The sequence below is a fragment of the Hyla sarda genome, chromosome 1 (assembly GCF_029499605.1).
Source record: "Hyla sarda isolate aHylSar1 chromosome 1, aHylSar1.hap1, whole genome shotgun sequence".
Classification (NCBI taxonomy): domain Eukaryota; kingdom Metazoa; phylum Chordata; class Amphibia; order Anura; family Hylidae; genus Hyla; species Hyla sarda.
Genome location: NC_079189.1, coordinates 56,834,504 through 56,859,055, shown reverse-complemented (window position 1 = coordinate 56,859,055; position 24,552 = coordinate 56,834,504). Strand labels below are relative to the sequence as shown.

Here is a 24,552-nt window from a genome sequence, read left to right as displayed (position 1 = left end):
GAAAAATAGGCCATTAATGTATTTTTCAGGGGGAAAAAAGCACCAGGTAAATAGACTAGAAGTTCAATTTCACATGCTGTTGTGTAAATGGAACAGACAATAGGTGGAAATTATAAGCAATTAGCAAGATGCCCCCAATAAAGGAGTGGTCTTAAGATGGTGACCACAGACCACTTCTCAGTTCCTATGCTTCCTGGCTGATGTTTTGGTCCCTTTTGAATGCTGGTGGTTCTTTCACTCTAGTGGTAGCATGAGACGAGTCTACAACCCACACAAGTGGCTCAGGTAGTGCAGCTCATCCAGGATGGCACATCAATGCGAGCTGTGGCAAGAAGGTTTGCTGTGTCTGTCAGCGTAGTGTCCAGAGCATGGAGGCTCTACCAGGAGGCAGGCCAGTACATCAGGAGACATGGGGGAGGCTGTAGGAGGGCAACAACTCAGGGCCGCTACCTCTGCCTTTGTGCAAGGAGGAGCAGGAGTAGCACTGCCAGAGCCCTGCAAAAAGACCTCCAGCAGGCCACAAATGTGCATGTGTCCACTTAAACGGTCAAAAACAGACTCCATGAGGGTGGTATGAGGGCCCGATGTCCACAGGTGGGGGTTGTGCTTACAGTCCAACACCGTGCAGGACGTTTGGCAAGATTGGCAAATTCGCCACTGGCGCCCTGTGCTCTTCACAGATGAAAGCAGGTTCACACTGAGCACATGTGACAGACTCGACAGAGTCTGGAGACGCTGTGAAGAACGTTCTGCTGCCTGCAACATCCTCCAGCACGACTGGTTTAGAGGTGGGTCATTAATGGTGTGGGGTGGCACAGCCCTCCATGTGCTTGCCAAAGGTAGCCTGACTGCCATTAGGTACCTAGATGAGATCCTCAGACCCCTTGTGAAACCATATGCTGGTGCGGTTGGCCCTGGGTTCCTCCTAATGCAAGGCAATGCTAGACCTTATGTGGCTGGAGTGTGTCAGCAGTTCCTGCAAGAGGAAGGCATTGATGCAATGGACTGGCCCGCCCATTCCCAAGACCTGAATCTGATTGAGCACATCTGGGACATCATGTCTCGCTCCATCCACCAACGCCACATTGCACCACAGACTGTCCAAGAGCATGCCAAGGTGTTGTAGGGAGGTCATACGGGCACGTGGAGGCCACACACACTACTGAGCCTCATTTTGACTTGTTTTAAGGACATTACATCAAAGTTGGATCAGCCTGTAGTGTGGTTTTCCACTTTGATTTTGAGTGTGACTCCATATCCAGACCTCCATGGGTTGATAAATTTTATTTTCATTGATAATTTTTGTGTGATTTTGTTGTCGCACATTCAAATGTAAATACGAAAGTATTTCATACGATTAGTTCATTCATTCAGATCTAGGATGTGTTATCTTAGTGTTCCCTTTTTTTTTTGAGCAATGTATTTTGTTGACAGGTCCGCGTAGAAGAAATACCAAAAACTCTTTACACTGTATTTTTCTTATAGGTTTTCATGTTCCTCCCTACCTTTAAGGCAATGCTCTATGATCTATAACTCAATAAATGATTTGGGCAATTGTATGCAAAATATATATATTGTTCTCTGCCACAATGAAGTATGTCCTTGACACTTTTTTGTCATTTTAATATTTAGAAACATTCTGTACCATCTGTCTAGCTTAAAGGGGTACTCTACTGGAAAACCTTTTCTTTTAAATCAACTGGTGCCAGAAAGTTAAACAGATTTGTATATTATTTCTATTAAAAATCCCAATCCCTCCAGTACTTTTTAGATGATGTATACTACAGAGGAAAATCTTTTCTTTTTGAATTTCCTTTCTGTCTTACAACATGCTCTCTTCTGACACCCCTGTTCATTTATGGAACTGTCCAGAGCAAGAGAGGTTTGCTATGGGGATTTCCTCCTACTCTGGACAATTCCTAAAGTGGACAGATGTGTCAGCAGAGAGCATGTTGTCAGACAGAAAGGAAATTCAAAAAGAAAAGAACTTCCTCTATAGTATACAGCAGCTGATAAGTACTGAAAGGATTGGGATTTTTTAATAGAAGTCATTTTCAAATCTATTTAACTTTTTGGCACCTGTTGATTTAAAAGAAAATGTTTTCCAGTGGAGTACCCCTTTAATAGTAAAGCTGCAATGATTTGGGATCCTATATGACCAGAAGGTCTTTTCTTACGTACAATTTATTCTAAGCTGGGAATTGCGTACATTTCTATTCTTGATGATGACTCATATGGAACATTTTAGATGTTTTTATAGGTTGACAAGAAAAGAGACTAACATAGAGCTGGATACAATATATAGTCTTTTCCTGATAAGCTGTCAGGTTGTCGGTTCTCAGGAACAGATGTATACCACCATTAGTATCCCAGATTAACAAGTGGTTAAATGAAAATGATTTGTGACTGATAATATAGTGTCCTGCAAAAGCAGTGGCACAGGAGTGTGACCAGAACATCTTGGGGATACATTAGGGGGACATTTATCAATGTTTGCTTATGTATTCCTTTTGTTTAGTAATTTTTTTCCATACATTTTTTTTTGCTTGACTTATTTATCAACTGGTTTCAGCCTGTCGATGAATTTCTTTCATGTAAGCAATTTTAATTATTTTTTTTTTGCTTCGGCAGTGGCTTTTTCTGCTCCATGTCTGAGCTGGAGTAAATTTAGTAGTTTTTTTCATGCAATGCAATCTCTGACCACTGAAAAAAGAACAAATGGAAAAACCAGCGCTCGGAGGCAGTATATAACATAATAACAATCAAACCAAAATATAGTAGATTGTCACTGAAATGGACTTACTTCACTAGGGGAGATGTGTAGGTACAGTAACCTTTCACATCATCCCCTTCCAGGAGAGTATGACAAAAAGGCCCGGAGGTCCGTGGATAGATAGGGTAGGTTTTATTGCGACGCATTTCGGAGGGCTTACAGGATCGCCTCCTTCCTCAGGCATATATCCCTGAGGAAGGAGGCGATCCTGTAAGCCCTCCGAAACGCGTCGCAATAAAACCTACCCTATCTATCCACGGACCTCCGGGCCTTTTTGTCATACTCTCCTGGAAGGGGATGATGTGAAAGGTTACTGTACCTACACATCTCCCCTAGTGAAGTAAGTCCATCTCAGTGACAATCTACTATATTTTGGTTTGATTGTTATTATGTTATATACTGCCTCCGAGCGCTGGTTTTTCCATTTGTTCTTTTTTCATAGACGGACCACGGCACTGTGATTCCGGCTCACCCTGCGCCCTCCCTAAGGGATGTCTACATGACGGAGATTGTTTCAGTATATAAGTGACAAGAGGACTCCAGGTGTTAGTGGGGGATCACTGTCCTGTGACCTCCCACATACACCGGGTGAGTACAAACCTCTCCTACTTTCAATCGCTTTTGGGATCTGAGCGCCGCCTCTTTCTGTTTTACCTATCATATTTTTTTTAATCTCTGACCACTGCAAGTCAAAAATCACTTTTTGCTTTGGTAAGCAAGTTTCTTTTTTTGCTTAGGGTACTGCACAATCAAAAAGTCGCACAAAAAATAGAGTAGTCGCACATGAGACTTTTTGCGACAATTTTAAGCAAAAAAAAAAAAAAAAAACTACTAAATGCTTTGATAAATGTCCCCCTTAATGTTTTGGGATACATTCTCACAAGATGGTTATGCTCAAAATCTGCAGCTGTTCACAGCAAAATCCACAGCAAAAAATGTATTTGTCCATTGGTTGGGGTTTTTCGATGCTTGTCATATATTCTGGGACCCTTCTTGATATCTTCTCCTTTGAGGGTTTGCCACTATTCTCCATTATAAGTTTAACCTGTGGATTTTGCCTCTGCTTCTGGGTTATTAATTGTTTCACGGTAATTTTCTATTTGTTCCCTTAAAGATGAATCTTGTCCTCATCCTTATAATGTCCCACATTTGAGATGGCCCTGGTGTTTTTCTTACAAATGCTTCTCTTTTGGAACCACTACTATCTCTTTTACTGATTCTTTTCTTAATGGTCCCCACCATTATGATGTGGTGCCCGGGCCATAATGCCCTACTTACCTAACAGATAATACCCTTTAGGGACATGTCTCCACATCTTATAGTATATCCCAGTCTAAGCTCATCTATACAACCCCATCCCTATAGACATATACCAATCCCCCCCCCCCCCCCGCCCTCCATTCACTGTGTGTTAACAGTTCCACCAGTCTAAGAGACACTGCCCACTTCCCAATGCACCTGGTCCTTCCTTGCTTCCTGTATGGCTATGAAGACAATTCCCTACGGGCCCTAGTGGAAGTGGGGTAACTTTTGTATTCGGTGTTATACCTGTACACATTAAGGGTGTTTTTCCTAGTTCACCTTTCCTTTTCCCTTATCCCTCTTTCCTATTTCTAAATTGTTATTGTTTTTATTGTAGCGCCTGCTAGCTTGAAAATTCTTCCTCCCTTCCTTCTCTTTTCCTTACTTTGAATTCTTGGAAATTCTTAAATACGTAATCTAAAAGTATACATGTACCTTTTTCAGTATTGTTCAACCTGTTAAATTGATTAACCATTGTACCATGAATTAAATCATAATATTAAAGTGGTATTCCAGGAAAAAACTTTTTTTTTTATATCCACTTGCTTCTGAAAGTTAAACAGATTTGTAAATTACTTCTATTAAAAGTTTTTAATCCTTTCAATAATTATCAGTTGTTCTTTTCTGTCTGGCAACAGTGCTCTCTGCTGACATCTCTGCTTGTCCCAGGAACTGCCAAGAGTAGAAGAGGTTTGCTATGGGGATTTTCTTCTACTCTGGACACTTCCTGAGACAGGTGTCATCAGAGCACTTAGACAGCAAAGAACAACTCAACTTCAGCAGCTCGTAAGTACTGAAAGGATTAAGATTTTTTTAATAGAAGTAATTTACAAATCTGTTTAACTTTTTGGAGATATATATATATATATATATATATATATATATATATATATATAAAAAAAAAAGTTTTTTCCTGAATAACCCCTTTAAGCATTATCATGGATGAGGAACATGATCAGTATGTTCAAGGTACCTCATAATGAAATATCATAACATGTGCACTGTCATTTGCAAAAACTTTTTATATAATGTAGATAAGAAGTTAGACTTTTCCCCCAAGAATATGCACATTTTTAACTAATGTATATTATAAATATACTTATTATGTTATTATCTACATTATATAAAGCATGTTTGCAAATGGCAGGTACACTTAAACATTCTTTCAATGTGCATAAAACAAATCTTTAAATCAGAATTTAAAAAATCTTAATTGATAATTTTGGTGCCATAGATGTAACAATTATCACAACAATCGGACTGGTAAGAAAGTTGTTAGGTCTATTGCCCCTTGTAGAGTGATCTTACATGATGTGGTACTATATTTAGCAACTGCTTATTGCAGCTTTTTACTTTATTTGTAATTTTTCTGTACTTTTTCTGAAGTACAAAGCGGTCAGTAGCAGTCAATACCCACATTGTGTAAGATCACCTTTAGTCATATGTTATTTCATTCATCACATCAATTTTCAAGAAATGATATTAGGCAAAACACAAATAAATGCAGTTTAAAGGAACAGTTGTTTAATAAGAGAAGATGGGGAGACCTACCATTGCTTGTTGTTATGATGTCAAGGCAGCCTAACGCAACAGGCACAAGAAAAACAAAAAGAATACAAACTTAAAGTCTATTAACTGTAGTCATCCAGATGAGACACCAAACGAAACACCAACGTACAAGGCCCACAGCTGTTTATCCACTGACAGAGGGTTTGATGTAGAACAGGTCAGGAAAGGGGCCACAAACATAACAGACATACACCACGATACAACACAAAGCAGACACAACAAATGACCACAGATGCAAACAGAAATAATGTGTATTATCTATATAACTCCTTCTCTAAACATTTCCTCTGAACCCACTAGTACCCTACCTGTTCTTTTGTTTTTTCTTTTAAACTCATTTTATTGCACAATGATAAAAAAAAAATTGTACATTAACAATGGTCAGTAGTTGCAAGTTGTAGTCAGTAAATGATAAAACAATGTAGTCCTAGAAAAGAACAGAGCATTTCACACAAGCCTTTCCATTGGGATGGGGAAATAGACGTTAAACAGAGAAAAACTAAACTAAAACCTCCACACGTGACAAGAACAAAAAGTCAAAAAAGAAAATGGACCACCTAAAGATAACATAGTAAAGAGCAACTCTCTAAGAAGAATAAGACAATAAGGCATTACGTTAAGTAAGAAATCTATAAGCAGAAAAGTTAGCACTAGAAGAGTGGTACTATGCACTCCATATTTTATTAAATGCAACAGGGCATATGTTATGCCTAAAGAACAGATATTCAAATGTAATAGTCATGTTCCTTCATTTCTTCCATTACAGAGTAGGGACCCTAAGATCCATCCCTACCATAGCTATAGACTCATGGGCCATGAAAGATGACTCCCTCAGAAATATTATCTCCTGATGTGATCGCTGCTCTACATTAAATACCATATTTTTCGCTGTATAAGACGCACTTTTTCTTCCCCAAAACTGGGGGGGAAAAGTTGGTGCATCTTATATGGCAAATACACATTAAAACCTGTCCTATCGGGTCGGTCCCTGCGGCCATCAACGGCCAGGACCCGCGGCTAATACAGGACATCACCGATTGCGGTGATGCCCTGTATTAACCCGTCAGATGCGGCGATCAATGCTGACCGCCACATCTGAAGCGAAAGTGACACTGACCCGGCTCCTCAGTTGGGCTGTTCGGGACCGCCGTGGTGAAATCGCGGCGTCCTGAACAGCTTACAGAACACCGGGAGGGACCTTACCTGCCTCCTCGGTGTCTGCTCCGTGCCGGGATCCCCTGCATGGCCGGCGCTCCCCTTTGTCGTCATCATGTCGTCGCGCACGCCGTCCCGTCATCCAATAGGAGCGGCGTGCGGAGCGACGTGATGGTGGTGACAGAGAGCGAGGATGTCCGGCAGCAGAGATGTTCCAGAGCGACGGGGACACCCCTGGGACGCAGCGACAGCGATGGAGGGCGACATCCAGGGCAGCGGTGATGGGTCCGGAGCGGCGGGGACACATGAGTATTACCTCCTATACCAGTGGTCTTCAACCTGCGGACCTCCGTTGGCTGTCCGGGCATGCCGGGAGTTGTAGTTTTGCAACATCTGGAGGTCCGCAGGTTGAAGGTTTAGAATCTTTTTTTTTTAGATTTTCACCCTTTAAAATTGGGTGTATCTTATATGCCGGAGCGTCTTATATGGCAAAAAATACGGTATGCCTAAAAGGCCGTCCTTGGGTTCTGGCAGAACAAATCAGCTATAATCTACTTCCTTTTAGCCTCAACAGATAGTGAATCCGCTTTTAGTTTTGCTCCTAGAAGGAATGTATAAAGGTCCGATATAATGCTCCTCGGTCCCTGTGATTTATAAATATCTATGAGAGGGAAGCAGGGAGACAGGAAACAGGAGACTGGAGAAATATATACAACGTTTCTTCTGCCTTTAGAATCCTGATAATGCTGAAACGAGTGGAAACCATGATCCCCATATCTACCCCCAACAGTGCAAATACGATGCTGCATCCAAAACTGCGGGTCTAGGTCATTAGAGAAATGAGACAGAGATGGATCGTGCCATAAGGTCATGTCCAGCATTATATCTGTGTACTGCAAGATACATTTAGCTTCTCCCCATACTTCAGACCAGGCAACAAGGAACTCACAGAACCTCTGCTACCCTACAACACCGGCCAAAGCTGACAAAGATCTAGATAGAAGGCCAAGTAAGTAATTGGACAACACGCCTGCCACAATGGAATCCAACTGACCCTATTGGTCAATATGGCTCTGAAGGTTACCCTTTCCAAAGCACCTATCCAGCAATCTCTTCTTTCACATTTACTAACACATGGCCATTTCTATCTCTATAGTAGATCTGTCTCATGTACATTTCTACTGTAGTCACCCTTTATTTTCTTTCAAAATGTTTTGGATTTGTATACAGTAAGTTAGGAATGACCGCATAACAGCTGACCCGGACCCAGGAAATACAGACTGCTCATCTTAAAGGGGTTATCCAGCGAACGGAATGAAAAAAAAAATAATAATAATCAGATCAGCATAAGACATTAACCTTGCATCTAATATTCTACTGTAATCTTATTATCTCCTGTACATGGGTCTTATACACCTTTCTGACCACCTACTTCCCCGCACACTGTCTTTAAACTACAGGTCCCAGCAATCTTTGCTGCCGCTCTGTGCTCACTTCCTCCTAACTGCTGTTTTCTGCCCCAGTCCCTTGGCCCCTACACTCACAATGTTACTAAGCAACTATTCCTATCCTGCTTTCATCTGCTGTACTATAGAGCAATGATTTACAAAATGGATGCCTCCATTTACAAAACTACAACTCCCAGCATTCTGTGCATGCGTGGAGTTAAAGATTCAAAGTTAACAGCTGAAGGCACCCTTTTTGGGAAACACTGCTACAAAGCATTAGTATAAAGGGGGAGATTTATCAAAATCTGTCCCGAGGAAAAGTAGCTTAGTTGCCCATAGCAACCAATCAGATTGCTTCTTTCATTGTTGAAAAGGCCTCTAAAAAATAAAAGAAGCGATCTGATTGGTTGCTATGGCCACCTGGTTCACTTTTCCTCTGGACAGGTTGTGATAAATCTCCCCCAAAGTGTGCAGATAGATTGACAGAGATATATCTCCCCAATTAAGCTCTACTTAAACATAATATATATATATATATATATATATATATATATATATATATGTTGTATATATACATTACATATACACACATATATATTTGAATAAAAATACATATACACACATATGTATTTTTTTTCCTATAAGTAATTGTGCATATTAGATAGTAATCTTTTATATATACATATATATATTTTGGTATATTATATATAATCAGAGTTTCGCAACAAGGGTTTCTCCAGCTGTTGCAAAACTAAAACTCCCAGCATGCCCAGGCAACCAGAGGCTGTCCGGGCATGCTGAGAGTAGTAGTAGTTTTGCAACAGCTTGAGGCACTCTGGTTGGGAGTCATGTCGCAAAGGAGGCCCAGCTTACCAAAGAGATCCTGCAGTAAGCCAGGCCCCAGAGTAAGTTGCAGGCTCCGAGGTCCCAGCTTCGAAGGTAGTATGGTCCCGGTCTCGGAGATAGATCTGCTTTATAAGAGACAGACACACACTCACACACACAGCTCTGCTTCATGAGACACACACACAGCTCTGCTTCATGAGGCACACACAGCTCTGCTTCATGAGACACACACACAGCTCTGCTTCATGACACACACAGCTCTGCTTCATGAGACACACACACAGCTCTGCTTCATGACACACACACAGCTCTGCTTCATGAGACACACACACAGCTCTGCTTCATGAGACACACACACAGCTCTGCTTCATGACACACACACAGCTCTGCTTCATGACACACACACAGCTCTACTTCATAAGAGACACAAACACTAACACACAGAGCTCTGCTTCATAAGAGACACAGTTTGTCTCATTACACATCAAGATCGCTCCTGCTTCCCCCACATTTGACACTTTCTCCAAACACAGCGTCCTCTTCTGTCCCTCTCCCCTGTTCAGCTAAATATTTCTGCAGCCAAGTCCCCGGCCTCTAAACTCTCTCAGTGTTATCAGATCTTTCTTCTGTGCAGATGCTTCTAGGAGGCATGGCTTACATGAACAGAACTGCAAGCCAGGCCCCATAAACAGCATAAAAGTCACATGGTCTTTGTCTCCAAGGGTGGGGGCCAGAGGCAGTTAGGGGAAGAAAGCCGAGACAGAGTGGACGCAAGATAGCTAATTTTTCTGCATTCCCCATGATTTGTGCTTTATAAAGCTCTGCAACGGTTCATTACTTATAATTACTTGCTTGGGAAGATATATTTATGATTACATGAGGAAATTAAATAAATGATATTTTACTTAACTGGACTACCCCAGTGTATTGCGACAGATGCATTGCCTCATTCTGAACAGACATATAATAGTACGACATGCAGCTGGAAAATAACATATGTTTGTTCCTTTAAAGCCACGCTCTGCATTTAGGGTTCGGTAAAGTCAAATCCCTCTCTGCGGGAAATCTTCCAAAACAGCAATAAACCTTTGTTAGATTTAATGTTGTCTACAGGAACCATTAACACTGAATAAATGATCAGTTAATCCTCTATTGATCAGGGAAGATATCGATCATTTAGATAAAATAAAAATGTAACCTTGCTAATCATCAGTTTGCATTATGTCATACGTCTTTTCTAGGCTTTTAGTGCGCTGTGCTTTCTGTTCTAAAGATAAATCCCATCATATTGGCAAGCTATATGTATTGAGTAGACATTGCTAAATGGTAACATTAGGGAGATTTTGCACAGAATTAATTCTGCTAGCCTAAGATCCATCTTCAGCTCTTGTGTCCATGTCCTCAAATATGGATAGCCTTAAAGCCCACCTCTGATGGTTCTACAGCTTTTACTTTTTATATGTAGGCAGAGATTTCAATCATCTTTGCAATTAAAATTTGCTTATTTACTTAGTTATCACTCATTTTAGCCTCTGTTTACAATGTATGTCTGGTTTTATTAGGTACACTTTGGGCTGGTCCTGTCTGAGAGACCATCTCCAGACTATTGAGACACTTGAGATTAGCACCAAGAAGAGGTTGACCTTCTGGCCTATACCTCTGGCATACCAACCCACCGGCTGTCTGACTAAACTACCAATTCCAAATCCCCCAGCTTGCACCCTGGAAGTGCCACTGCCCAACTGAAACCACACACCCCTCATATTGATCCTCCCACCCATAACTCTAGGAGTCTAACAACTCTATGACACCTGCTGGCCGACCGGTAACAACCTCAACCTCCCCTTCTCTGCCCCCACCTCCAGAATTCCTGTTGCCTGACTGGCTCCACACCCCCATACAATACAGTGGGGATCAAAAGTTTGGGCACCCCAGGTAAAAATTTGCATTGATGTGCATAAAGAAGCCAAGGAAAGATGGAAAAATCTCCAAAAGGCATCAAATTACAGATTAGACATTCTTATAATATATCAACAAAAGTTAGATTTTATTTTCATAATTTACACTTTCAAAATAACAGAAAACAAAAAAATGTCTTCTGCAAAAGTTTGGGCACCCTGCAGAGTTAATATCTTGTACTGCCCCCTTTGGCAAGTATCACAGCTTGTAAACGCTTTTTGTAGCCAGCCAAGGGTCTTTCAATTCTTGTTTGAGGTATCTTTTTCCATTCTTCCTTACAAAAGTCTTCCAGTTCTTTGAGATTTCTGGGCTGTCTGTCACGCACTGCTCTTTTAAGGTCTATCCATAGATTTTCAATTATGTTGAGGTCAGGAGATTGTGAAGGCCATGGCAAAACCTTCAGTTTACGCCTCTTGATGTAATCCCCTGTGGATTTCGAGGTGTGTTTAGGATCATTATCCATTTGTAGAAGCCATCCTCTCTTTAACTTCAGCTTTTTCACAGATGGCATCAAGTTAGCATCCAAAATTTGCTGACATTTTATTGAATCCGTTTTTCCTTCTACTCGTGAGATGTTCCCTGTGCTACTGGCTGCAATACAACCCCAAAGCATGATTGATCCACCCCCATGCTTAACAGTTGGACAGAGGTTCTTTTCATTAAATTCTGTTCCCCTTCTTCTCCAAACGTACATTTGCTCATTCCGGCCAAAAAGTTCAATTTTAACTTCATCGGTCCACAGAACATGTTTCCACAATGCATTAGGCTTGCCTATATGTTCATTTGCAAAGTACAAACGCTGATTTTTGTGGTGAGGACGTAGAAGAGGTTTTCTTCTGATGACTCTTCCACGAAGACCATATTTGTGCAAATATCTCTTTATAGTGGAATAGTGTACCACAACTCCAGTGTCTGCCAGATCTTTCTGGAGGGATTGTGCAGTCAAACATGGGTTTTGAATTGTTTTTCTCACAATCCTGCAAGCTGTTCTGTCTGATATTTTTCTTGGTCTTCCAGATCTTGCTTTAACTTCCACTGTTCCTGATGACTGCCATTTCTTAACTACATTCCGAACAGAGGATATTGATATCTGAAAACGTTTTGCTATATTCGTATAGCCTTCTCCAGCTTTGTGAGCGTCAACTATTTTCAGTTTCAGATTTCTAGACAACTGCTTAGAAGAACCCATGGTGCTGATTGTTGGGGCAAGGTCAGATGAGTCTGGGCATTTAAAACATTTGAGATTGACATCACCTGGTCTTCCCAAATGATGATTGAGAACAATCCATGACACTGGCAGGTCTCAGCTTTACAAATTCTGCAGGGTGCCCAAACTTTTGCAGAATCCATTTTTTTTGTTTTCTGTTATTCTGAAAGTGTAAATGATGAAAATAAAATCTAACTTTTGTTGACATATTATAAGAATGTCTAATCTGTAATTTGATGCCTTTTGGAGATTTTTCCATCTTTCCTTGGCTTCTTTATGCACAATAATACAAATTTTTACCTGGGGTGCCCAAACTTTTGATCCCCACTGTATATCACTGCACTGGCACCCCCTTACCTCCAGCCCAACCATTTTAGAAACTTTCATTTTTGGCACTTTTTCCATATTAGGGAGTTGTTCTGGCACTTTTATCATTTTGGGGAATTGCATGTTTGGTGTTTTTACCATTAGAGAACTTTTTTGAGGGAACTGTGTTATTTCTTGGACTATTGCAGGGTGGCAGAAATTTCCAAAAAAGTTGAACAAAGTCCCTATTTGTGCAAAGTTTTGTTTGCAAGAACAGACATTTGCCACTCTGCGCTGATTGAAGGAATGATAAATGACCCCCTTCATGTGTTCCAATAAGCAATGAATGTTGTATGTGGTTTGAATGTTATATAATATATAATTACAAATCTAATAAACAGTTATGCAACTTACAATAAGTTATGCAACTGTAAATAAACTGCATTTTTTTCTTATAATAATTTTTAGGTACAGCACATATTTTGGTCCAGAGCCTTATTTAAACTGGTGATGGTTGCTATAAAAAACACTCAACAAGACAGTTAATTGACACATATGAAACACATTAGTTATTTTTTTGTCTATGCCATATTTTTGTACTGTTCAATATAGGGATATGTTGGAACTTCCGTGGAATCCGTGGTGAACGGGGTACGGTAAAGCCACAGGTAGAAGAAAGATCATACCCAGCACTCACCAGTAATGCACAGTGAAGATTTATTATGCCATAGTGTGGTACAAGGACACGTTTCAGCGTGGGAGACGTCCTCAGCTGTCTGCCTGAAAGCTGAGGAAGGCTCCCACGCCGAAATACGTCCTTGTACCAAACAATGGCATAATACACCCTGTTCCAAATTATTATGCAAATTACATTTTTCTCATTTATCTAAATAATTGATGTAAATAACAGGCAGCATAATTCTCATGTTATCAACTATTAAGAGTACAATTACAATTTTTAATGATAACAGTATTTTTTAAACAGAAACAACTTACAATGCGCTGTTATTACGCACAGTAAGTTTCAAAACCCTTTATAGGGTGTAAAACACTGAAAATGTGTTGTGTGTGCGGCATATTTACTGAAATCAAAAGCTATTTCAATCAAACTTTTAACAACATTTTAACTTTTTAAACATTTTAACAGGCCACGTTACATTTTGACATAGGACCCCTTATTTGATAGCAGCTTCACAAGTCTTGCATCCATTGAACTTGTGAGTTTTTGGACAGTTTCTGCTTGAATTTGTGATAGCCTGGGGGAGTAGGGTATATGGGATGTAGCTGTGTGGTGACTAAAGGGTGTCTTGTTAACCCTTTCTATTCGTGAAGCCAGGGTGAGGGCTCCTCTGTAATGCTTGTCCTACTGCCACCCTTCCCAAGAGCGATAGGGAGGTATAGAATAATTGAATGTCCGCAACCAGAGAGTTTGCTGAAAACAGTTGGAACTTTACTGAAGATTTTATGCAAGCTTCATAACAGGAACAGTCTCTATACATGCAAAGTGTCTCAGAGATTGACAAAGGTTGGGACCTTAAGCATTTTAGAGTCCTTGGACTAATATGCGCTGTTCCACTGGATTTAGGGGATTTATTTGCTGTCCAGTAGTCACGCTAGCTTTAGCAGGGATTAGTTTAGAACTCACGGTTTAGTTTAGGCTGAGGCTGGTAGGTTTTCTGGCCTAGTGTGTCTTTGAAAGTTGCGTAGATCCATCCTGCCAGTCCGGCATCCACGAGAGCAGCAACCCAAGAGAGCAATAATTGGCTACAGCTCCCTTATATGTGCAGGGGCTGGACTAGAATTATGGGTAGCATGTGACCCAAGGACTTCCAAAGGTCCTCTAACATACCATAGAGGAATCAACACAGTCACATGACCGAAGGTCCTGCGACGCTAACAAGGTAAGCATACTATACATTATATTAAATATACATTATTATATATGCACATAGAAACATTATAGAATTAAAGTAGAAGAGGCGACTAGGGGCTATCCCACCTGGGGGACACTACCTGAACGTAGTAACTCTGACTTTGGGGACCACCATACAAGGTACGGTATGCAATACGGTACCAGGACACCACAAATTAGTTTGCAAGATGTCAGAATAGCCTCCAGAGCTGCTGTTTAGATGTAAACTGCCTCCCACCCTCATAGATCTTTTGCTTTAGTATGCTTGAAAAGTTCTCAATAGTAGTGTTGGGCATGAATATTTGCAATGCAAATATTTATTGCGAATATCATATATTCGAGAATTCGCAAACATTGTGAATATAGAGCTAAATATTCGCAATTAGGAATATTCACTTTTTTTTAAACAGTACACATCACAGTGATCATCCCTTCCTGCTTCCAGCTTGTGGTGTAAACAAGGCTCCAATACTAGTTACTGTGTCAGACTGGTGAGCGCCCAAATTTTCGCACATATTGATCCCTGCCTTCTTTTAGCTCTTTTATCACAGAATATTGCTCATGCACATGCGAATGTTATGGTGCATGCGCATGCAAATTTTATGGCGCATAGTAAAAAAAAGGCAGCGAATATTGCGAATAAGCGAATTTTGCAAATATATGACAAATATTCGTCCATATATTCGTGAAATATCGCGAATTCGAATATGGCCTATGCCGCTCAAAACTACTCAATAGGATTGAGGTCGGGGGAGGATGGAGGCAACACCATGACTTTCTCTCCTTTTAACCCCATAGCAGCCAATGATGCAGAGGTATTCTTTGCAGCATGAGATGGTGCATTGTCATGCATGAAGATGAATATATTACGGAAAGCATAGTTCTTCCTTCTGTACCAGGGAAGAAAGTGGTCAGTCAGAAACTCCACATACTTTGCAGAGGTCATCTTTACACATTTGTGGACCCTAAAGGGGCCGACCAGCTCTCTTCCCATGATTCCGGACCAAAACATGACTCCACCACCAGTTTGCTGATGTCGCAGCCTTGTTGGAACAGGGTGGCTGTCCACCAACCATCCGCTAATCCCTCCATCAGGACAATCCAGGGTTGCACGGCACTCATCAGTGAACAGGATTGTTTGAAAATTAGTCTTCATGTATTTTCCTGCCCAATGTAGTCATTTCTGCTTGTGAGCATTGGTTAGTGGTGGCCGTATAGAAGGTTTATGCACAGTTGCAAGACTCTGGAGGACTCTACACGTTGATATCAGTGGGACTCCAGAGGCACCAGCAGCTTTGAATATCTATTTGCTGCTATGTAATGGTATTTTAGCAGCTGCTTTCTTGAACCGATGCATGGATCTGGCAGAAATCTTCCTCAATGTGCCTTTATCTGCACGAACCCATCTGTGCTCTGAATCAGCCACAAATCTCTTAATAGTGCGATGATCACGCTTAAGTTTTCATGAAATATCTAATGTTTTCATACCTCGTCCAAGGCATTGAAGCATTTCACTCTTTTCGGCAGCAGAGAGATCCTTTTTCTTTCCCTTATTGCTTGAAAATGGTGCTCTGCTTAATAATGTGGAACACCCAACTTTAGTAGTTTTTCCTTAAATTGAGCTCACCAAAAAAAAATATAATTATCACAGGTGTCCGAGATCAAAAGAGCCCTGAGACACAATGCCATCCATGAGTTAAACGGAAAAACTAAATCTTTGTCACACTTAAATATCATTTGCATAATAATTTGGGTGTAAATCTTCACTGTGCATCACTGGTGAGTGCTGGGTATCATCTTCCTTCTACCTATATTTTTATACTGTGCCCTGGGGAAAAAATTATATTTTAGCATAGAAAAAGAGATGTCAGCTCTAGAGGTCAATACTGAAGACCATATAGAGCGGTGTTTCCCAACCAGTGTTCCCTGTCCATGGTGCTGAACCATTCCAGTAATAACTACAGTCTACCTATTAAAGAAGTTTTCCACCACTAAAGTATATTTCACTGGCTATGTAAAAATGCTGCCATCAAAAAAAAAAAAAAAAAAAAAAAAAACTGGCATAAAAAGCAGCTACCAACTTGATTGGAGGCGCAGTACTCCTTTTGTGAGGTGCACTATGCTACTGAGCAGTGAAGCATAGTACTGTATGTCTTGCTGTTCTGTTAGAATTTGCCAGGCGGACAGCATATAGTATCACTGATCACCCCCGGGCCACCATAGGCATCTACTGGGCTGGGAGCAGAGCACAGTACATGTAGCAAGGGGGGGAAGTAATGTATAGAGCAGTGGTCTTCAACCTGCGGACCTCCAGAAGTTGCAAAACTACAACTCCCAGCACGCCCGGACAGCCGATGGCTGTCCGGGCATGCTGGGAGTTGTAGTTTTGCAACATCTGGAGGTCCGCAGGTCGAAGACCACTGGTATAGAGTATCACTGTTGCTGTGGCTGCAGTGCACATTCTCTAGGCCGGGTGCTGAACATATGTACTGTAGTGAGTGGTGATGCACATACAGTATGCATCACTGTTCATGTACACACCAGACAGCGCGGAGTACTGGTGCTCTGTAGTGCACAGATGTCATGCAGCCACACTTTTGTTGGCGGTGGCTACATCTTTAGATGGTAATGTACCATGTAGCTGCAGATGAACCTTCCTGTAATGAGAGATATCTAGGGATAGCAGAATACAAGAAGGACTTGCATATTCTGGGGACAAGTACACAAAGTAACAATTTTCAATGTCAAGAAGCAGCTGCAAAAGCAAATATCACATCATCATCATCATCATAACAACCTGGTACCTTAAAGTTATATCACTCCTCTGTAATTTTGTGTGAGACCACATCTCAAAGTGTTCAGTTTTATGTCCAATATTGTAAAAAGTATATATAGAGGAGCTGAGAGGGTTCAAAGGCGGGTGACAAGTTTATTATGTTTTAGTTTTTTTCCTTTCCTTTTTTGCTATTTACTTATGCTGTTACATAGTTAGTTAGTATGGTTGAAAAAAGACATACGTCCATCAAGTCCAACCAGGGAATTGAAGTGAAGGGTGTAAGGGGATAAGGGGAAGGGATGTAGTTTTTTTGTTCCAGGAATGTATCTAACCCTGTTTTAAAGCTGTTAATTATTCCTGCTGTGACCAGTTCCTGAGGTAGACCGTTCCATAAATTCACAGTCCTCACGGTAAAGAAGGCGTGTCGCCCCTTTAGACTAAACCTTTTCTTCTCCAGATGGAGGGAGTGCCCCCTCGTCCTTTGGGGGGGTTTAACCTGGAACAGTTTTTCTCCATATTTTTTGTATGGGCCATTTATATACTTATATACGTTTATCATATCCCCCCTTTTTATCATATTGTAACAAGCATTATTTCTCCATTATCATTTGATATATATATATATATATATATATATATATATACATATATATGTATCTATATACACACATACACTTATATTGTACATATATATATATATTTAAATAAAATTGCACTCTTAAAGGGGTACTCTGGTAAAAAAAAAAAAACATTTTTTTTAATCAACTGGTGCCAGAAAGTTAAACAGATTTGTAAATGACTTCTATTAAACAATCTTAATCCTTCCTGTTCTTATTAGCTGCTGAATACTACAGCGGAAATTCATTTCTTTTTGAAACACAGAGCTGTCTGCTGACATCATGAGCACAGTGCTCTCTGCTGACATCTCTGTCCATTTTAGGAACTGTTCAGAACAGCATACTTTTGCTATGGGGATTTCCTTTTACTCTGGACAGTTCCTAAAATGGACAGAGATGTCAGCAGAGAGCACTGTGCTCATGATGTCAGCAGAGAGCTCTGTGTTTAAAACGGAAAATAATTTCCACTGTAGTATTCAGCAGCTAATAAGTACTGGGATTAAGATTTTTTAATAGAAGTAATTTACAAATCTGTTCAACTTTCTGGCACCAGTTGATAAAAAAAAAAAAAGTTTTTCACCGGAGTACCCCTTTAACTCTTTTATGGCCTCTTTATTATTCCCCTGTTTCATTACGGGTACTTTTTGTGAATTGTCTGATTTTACAAAAATGCCGATACTACCTTCTTTCTTTGTTTGTTTATACCATCAGCAGAGCCTTGGCCATTGTGCCCATACTCAGTTTAGTTTCTGGGTTGGGCATGCTCCAGCACTCATATGTGGCTGGCAAGTGCCAGTGTTGGGTCAATTTTTTTTTGACCTGTCAAAAACATGAATCCTATCCATTCCGGTGATGGACTTGCAGCTGTTGCTCCAAATTGAAAGTCACTACGCATGCGCGGGCTCACACACCCATCCCTGTTCTGCTCAAGAAAAACGATAGCTCTTGCAGGCAGAAATAATCGATGGCAGATTGGCATGTTTTGTTTTGCAATGTTTTTATGTGATAGGTTTGGTGTAATATAAAGTTTTGTAATTCCGATACTACTTTGTGTGATGCATTACAATAACAAATAAGGAGTTAATCTATTTGTAGTTGTATGCATTTTGTATGCACCTGTATGACTTGTAGTTGTTAATATAATCTAACATGTGTAATTATAGAAGTGCAGCGCAGATTCTAGGTTTTCTGAAGGCGAACATTGAAATGGCACCCCAAGCCCTCCCGATTGGGTTGCTATGCAGGATATCTGTTATATAAACCAGTAGCAGTGAAGTGGACAGTATTCCTCTATATAGTACCACTGCAGAACAAATAAATACCACTATACATATTAACATATTTCCAATGTGCTATTACTTAACAAAACCACTGTACTAAAACCAACATAGGCCAAATAATACCGCCACACAATGACCACATACTAGCACTGTCAAGTGGCTGAATAATACTGCAACTGAATAAAAGCCACAATACATAGCCCAATATAACAGCAGGCAGGGTTATTTTTATCTTATAATGGGTGCAGACTGCACTTGATGACTGATGTCATCTTGCCCGCTGTCCGCCATATCAGACCTCCAGGATGGTAGAGGAGATCTGTCAGACTGTCATTGACTGACAGTCTGATAGTTCCCCTACTCACCACTAAGTGAGTGCTATGCCACTGCCGCTGTCCTGTGTGAGTGACTATAGACAGTAGCGCAGCACTTACTCAGTTACACAGTCTGTCAGCCGTCAATGTGATGTGAGTCAGTAAGAGCGGCAGTACCGTAGGCCCCAGATGTTGAACCAGGTCAGCACAACCATGGAAGTATTACTACTATTACCTGGCTTTGTTGCAGTGAAGTCTCGTTCTGCAAGATGTTGACACAATGGGCCATAAAAGACATGTATTGGCCCTGGCCATAGCTACTACAAATTTCTACTGTAACATGCATTGTGCTGCCCACCGACAACTGTATGGAGTGGCCCACCTTCTCTGCCACATGATTGTTCAAAGCGGAGACAGCTATTATGCAAAATAATGGAGACTAGGTATGTGCCACCTGGGATGGGCACACCTCATTAGTTGTATAAAAGCCGGGGAGAGTCAACAAGAGGGTATGCTAACGCATGCACCAGCAACAAATTGGGCAGGTGTGAATTAAGGCAAACTACAACAGGGTGACTGGGCAAATACTGTTGTCTGTATGACATAGATTCCCCTATAGATAACTGATGGTATAGAGGAGGAGGAAACACCACTGATGAGTGCCACATTTTCTGTATCTTTCCTCTACCACTTCCTTGGCCAATCAAGAGACATATTTTTATTAATAAAAGATTTGGAGGTTATTGCTATGTTTTTGGGGTGATCATCAACTAGTCAAGTGACAGGAAAAACTTCCAGTCAACTTTCACTTTCAATGCTTTTAATGCATATATATGGTGTGCACAGATAGAAATGCTATCAGTTTGATTAAACCCAGAATATACAGGCAACTTGGCCTAAAATGTGTATTTCATGTTCACACTCAATGCATTTTATGTGTATTTATGTTAAACCCAGCTACAAATGCTATGGGGGAAATTTCTCAAAACATGTGTAGAGGAAAAGTTGCCCAGTTGCCCATAGCAACCAATCAAATGGCTTCTTTCATTTTTCACAGGCCTCTTTAAAAATAAAAGAAGTGATCTGATTGGTTACTATGGGCAACTGGTCATCTTTTCCTCTGCACAGGTCTTTGATAAATCTCCCCCATAGCATTATGTAGCTGGGTTTAACATAAATACACATAAAATGCATTGAGAGTGAACATGGAATATGCATTTTAGGCCAAGTTGCCTGTATTTTCTTGGTTTAATCAAACTGATAGCATTTCTACCTGTGTATACCATGTATACGCATTAAAATACAGTTAACTTGGCATAAAATACCTATTCCACGTTTACTTTCAAAGCTATAAATGCGGATTTATGTTAAAATACAGGTCAGCCCACTGCTTTGCTCAACTTGCTTTGTAGCCTGGCTCGTGCGAGCAAAGCACAGATAGAGCCAGAATTCTTAACCCTTTTAGCTAAGCAAATCTCTTTTAGCAAGTTGAAATATCTGATAAAATGTTAGGGTTTTATTGCCACAAAAAATGTGCAAAGTATTAAAGTGTACTTACAAAAAATTGGTGACCCTTAGGGTCTATTCACACAGCGGAATTCTGCCTCAAATTAAAGCCCATAGACTTCTATGGGATTCCGCACTTCCATTCAACCTTCTGAAATTCCGCTTGCGGAATTTCAGAAGGTTGAATGGGAGTGCGGAATCCCATAGAAGTCTATGGGCTTTAATTTGAGGCGGAATTCTTCCGTGTGAATAGACCCTTACTACAATGCCCTACGACTCACAATTCATAGACTTGCATAGTAAGTCCGTCGTGGTCATGCGCCTGGAGAGAACACGCTAAGCATATACTCCCAGCTTGTTCTTGTGATTGGTTAAGGTCTGAACGTTCCAACCCGACTCGATGACATATCAAAAGTTTTTTTTTTTTATGACAGGTATCATTTAAGTCAATCAATGAGAAACTTCCATTGCTAAACTTGTAATAGAAGTTTTAAGGAGTTCTTCAGTAGTATAAAAAAAAATTACTATCCATATGGACCCGTGAATAGAAAATAAAATACAGTAATAACTGACTGCTAATTCCTATGGGTATATCCTATTTTCTTACACAATCCTGGAAAACTATTTTAAGCTGTTAGTGAACAAAATGTACACCAAGGGAGGCTTGCCACACCATGATGTGCATTTTTGGCATGATGAATCTTGAGGGTGTGTCAGTGCACACCCACTAGATCATCAGCAGTAGCGGGGCTGTACTAAACTGTGTTCCTACTGCAGATGCTAGGATTATTCTTAGCAGTTAACCCCTTCAATACTGTGATCAAACATGATGGCACGACCATACAAGTGAAGGGCCAGGGGCTGGTATCACTAAGCCTAACAAAGACTAATGCCCTAATAGGAACCAAAGCATATTGATATGCACTGGCACAATATACAGATGTGCAGGAGTGTGCAAACATATTATTTAACCCCTTAAATATTCAGCGTTTTTCCGTTTTTGCATTTTCATTTTTTCCTCATCAGCTTCTAAAAATCATAACGCTTTCAATTTTGCACATAAAATTCCATATGATGGCTTATTTTTTGCGCCACCAATTCTACTCTGCAGTGACATTAGTCATTTTACCAAAAAAATCCATGGTGAAGCGGGAAAAAAATTAATTGTGCAGCAAAATTGAAGGAAAAATTTAATTTTGTAATTTTTGGGGGCTTTCGTTTCCACACAGTGCATTTTTCGGTAAAAATGACACCTTCTCTTTATTCTGTAGGTCCATACGGTTAAAATGATACCCTACTTATATAGGTTTGATTTTGTCGCACTTCTGAAAAAAAATTTCTTTTTATTTTATTTTTTATTTTTCCACGGATGGGCCGGTATGAGGGCTCATTTTTTGCATCGTGTTCTGACGTTTTTAGTGGTACCATTTTTGCATTGATGGGACTTTTTATCGCTTTTTATTCATTTTTTATTATATAAAAAGTGACCAAAAATATGCTATTTTGGACTTTGGAATTTTTTTTCGCATACGCCATTGACCGTGCAGTTTAATTAATTATATATTTTTATAGTTCGGACATTTATGCACGCAGCGATACCACACATGTTTTTTTTTTTTTTATTTACACCGTTTTTTTAATGGGAAAAGGGGGGTGATTCAAACTTTTATTAGGGAAGGGGTTAAATGACCTTTATTAACTTTTTTTTTTCACTTTTCTTTTGCAGTGTTATAGCTCCCATAGGGACCTATAACACTGCACACACTGATCTTTTACCCTGATCCCTGCAAAGCCATAGCTTTGCATGGATCAGCGTTCTAGGGGCTCGATTGTTCAAGCCTGTAGCTCATCGGACGCGACGGAGACAGGTGAGGGGACCTCCGCTCGCGTCCTAGCTTATCGGGACATCGCAATTTAATCGTGATAGTCCCGATCAGCCCGACTGAGCTACCGGGAAGCTTTTACTTTCATTTTGGACGCAGCGATCAATTTTAATCGCCACGTCTGAAGGATTAATAGCGCGCGGCACAATGATCTGTGCCGCGCGCTATTAGCCATGGGTCCCGGCTATCATTAGTAGCCGGGACCGACCCGGTGTGATGCGGGGTCACGCCCTGCGTCCTTAAGAGGTTAAAAACACTCACGATCAATATCTTTGACATTTATTATACTACATGTAAAAAAAAAAAAAATTCTAAATGATAGTGAAACGTTAAGATTATATTGTTTTGATATATCAATTTAGATTAGCTGTCAGGAGAGGACAGAACGGCATCAAACAGCTGGCACTGTATTGCAGAAGCAGAAGCAAAATGGTAAAAATATTTTAATAAAAACCAATTTGTTCAATTTCTAAAACTATATACAATGCAATAAATAAGGGTCCAAATGTGTCCAAAGCCTTGAGGGATGAGAAAATATCCACCAACAATCATTGAACCATATATGGCTGGACACTCATATCTTCACTAGAACAAGGACTTTTTCCTAAGTGCACTGAAGGTATTGATTTTATTACTACCCTGTATCCATATTGCTAAATCTTCAAGTTCATAGTTGAGGTAGTAGGTAAAGAAACTCTAAAGAGTATAGGTAAATCTGTAATTCAACGATAAGTAGAAAGGCAAAGCTGACATTGGATATTGGTCATGTAGACTATCCATCTCAAGAAATAATGAGTCTGTATGTAGAAGACATGGTGAAGCTGGTGTTACAGTTCAATGTAAAGAAAGATGAATGAACATAGACATATAGTATGGACTATCTACCCTCTGAGGTGGACAATGGGACTCACCACAGCTCATATTTCAGCCCTTGTGGAGTTGGTCTCTCAGGAAAGTCCACAATGTAGCATACCTTTTCCACAGCCTGGGAGCTTCTGAGGCGGCTCTCTTTTTCTCTCCTAAATTATAAAGATGGAAAGTTTCTTACCATCTTTTTTCCTGAAACGGGAGATACGTCATGCAACTAAGAGGCGATCAATGTTATCTAGGTTTTGGTGGATCGACATGTTTCAGTACGTAGTACGAGCATGTCCTACAAACAACACAACTAGAAGATATCTTAACTTGTAACCCTGTGAGAGCTATAGTCTGTAATAACTATCATTACCTAATCGGTGGTCATGGGATGGATCCTTATTCAACATCACATATTAGTGTCTGATCACCCTCCAACGAACTTAACATTGGCTAGATCATCAATACCCTGCAAGACCCCAATAATAAACAATAATACAGACATAAAAAAGTACACGGCTACTGGAAAAACAAATGTCTTAGACTTCAACTTAGCTCTTCATTAGTGTTGAGCGGCATAGGCCATATTCGAATTTGCGATATTTCGCGAATATATGGACGAATATTCATCATATATTCGCTAAATTCGCATATTCGTAATATTTGCGTTTTATTTTTGCATATGCGAAACTTCGCATATGCGAAAATTAGCAGACAAAAATTTGCATATGTGAAAATTCGCACGCCAGTCTCACACAGTAGTATTAGAGCCTTGTTTACACCACACAAGCTGGAAGCAGAGAGGGATGATCACTGTGATGTATACTGTGGGGAAAAAATGAAT

At 40.3% G+C, this 24,552-nt stretch overlaps 1 protein-coding gene across 5 annotated transcripts in view; it reads right to left on the bottom strand.

The window, feature by feature from the left end:
- PPP2R2C (protein phosphatase 2 regulatory subunit Bgamma) overlaps positions 1 to 24,552 on the bottom strand; it is a 170,506-nt gene that overhangs the window by 93,927 nt on the left and 52,027 nt on the right. Inside the window, exons 2-3 of one of the 5 annotated variants that reach the window (XM_056555104.1) lie at positions 23,765 to 23,872; positions 5,627 to 5,656 (exon numbers count right to left, since the gene is read on the bottom strand). The exons of 1 other annotated variant lie outside the window; for it this stretch is intronic. In XM_056555104.1, coding sequence (XP_056411079.1) covers positions 5,627 to 5,656; positions 23,765 to 23,774 — 40 coding nt within the window. In that variant the 5' untranslated portion in view covers positions 23,775 to 23,872. Of the gene's footprint in view, positions 1 to 5,626; positions 5,657 to 23,764; positions 23,881 to 24,552 lie in introns of those variants that run through there. 3 more of the 5 variants (XM_056555105.1, XM_056555106.1, XM_056555102.1) reach the window with 3 other exon arrangements.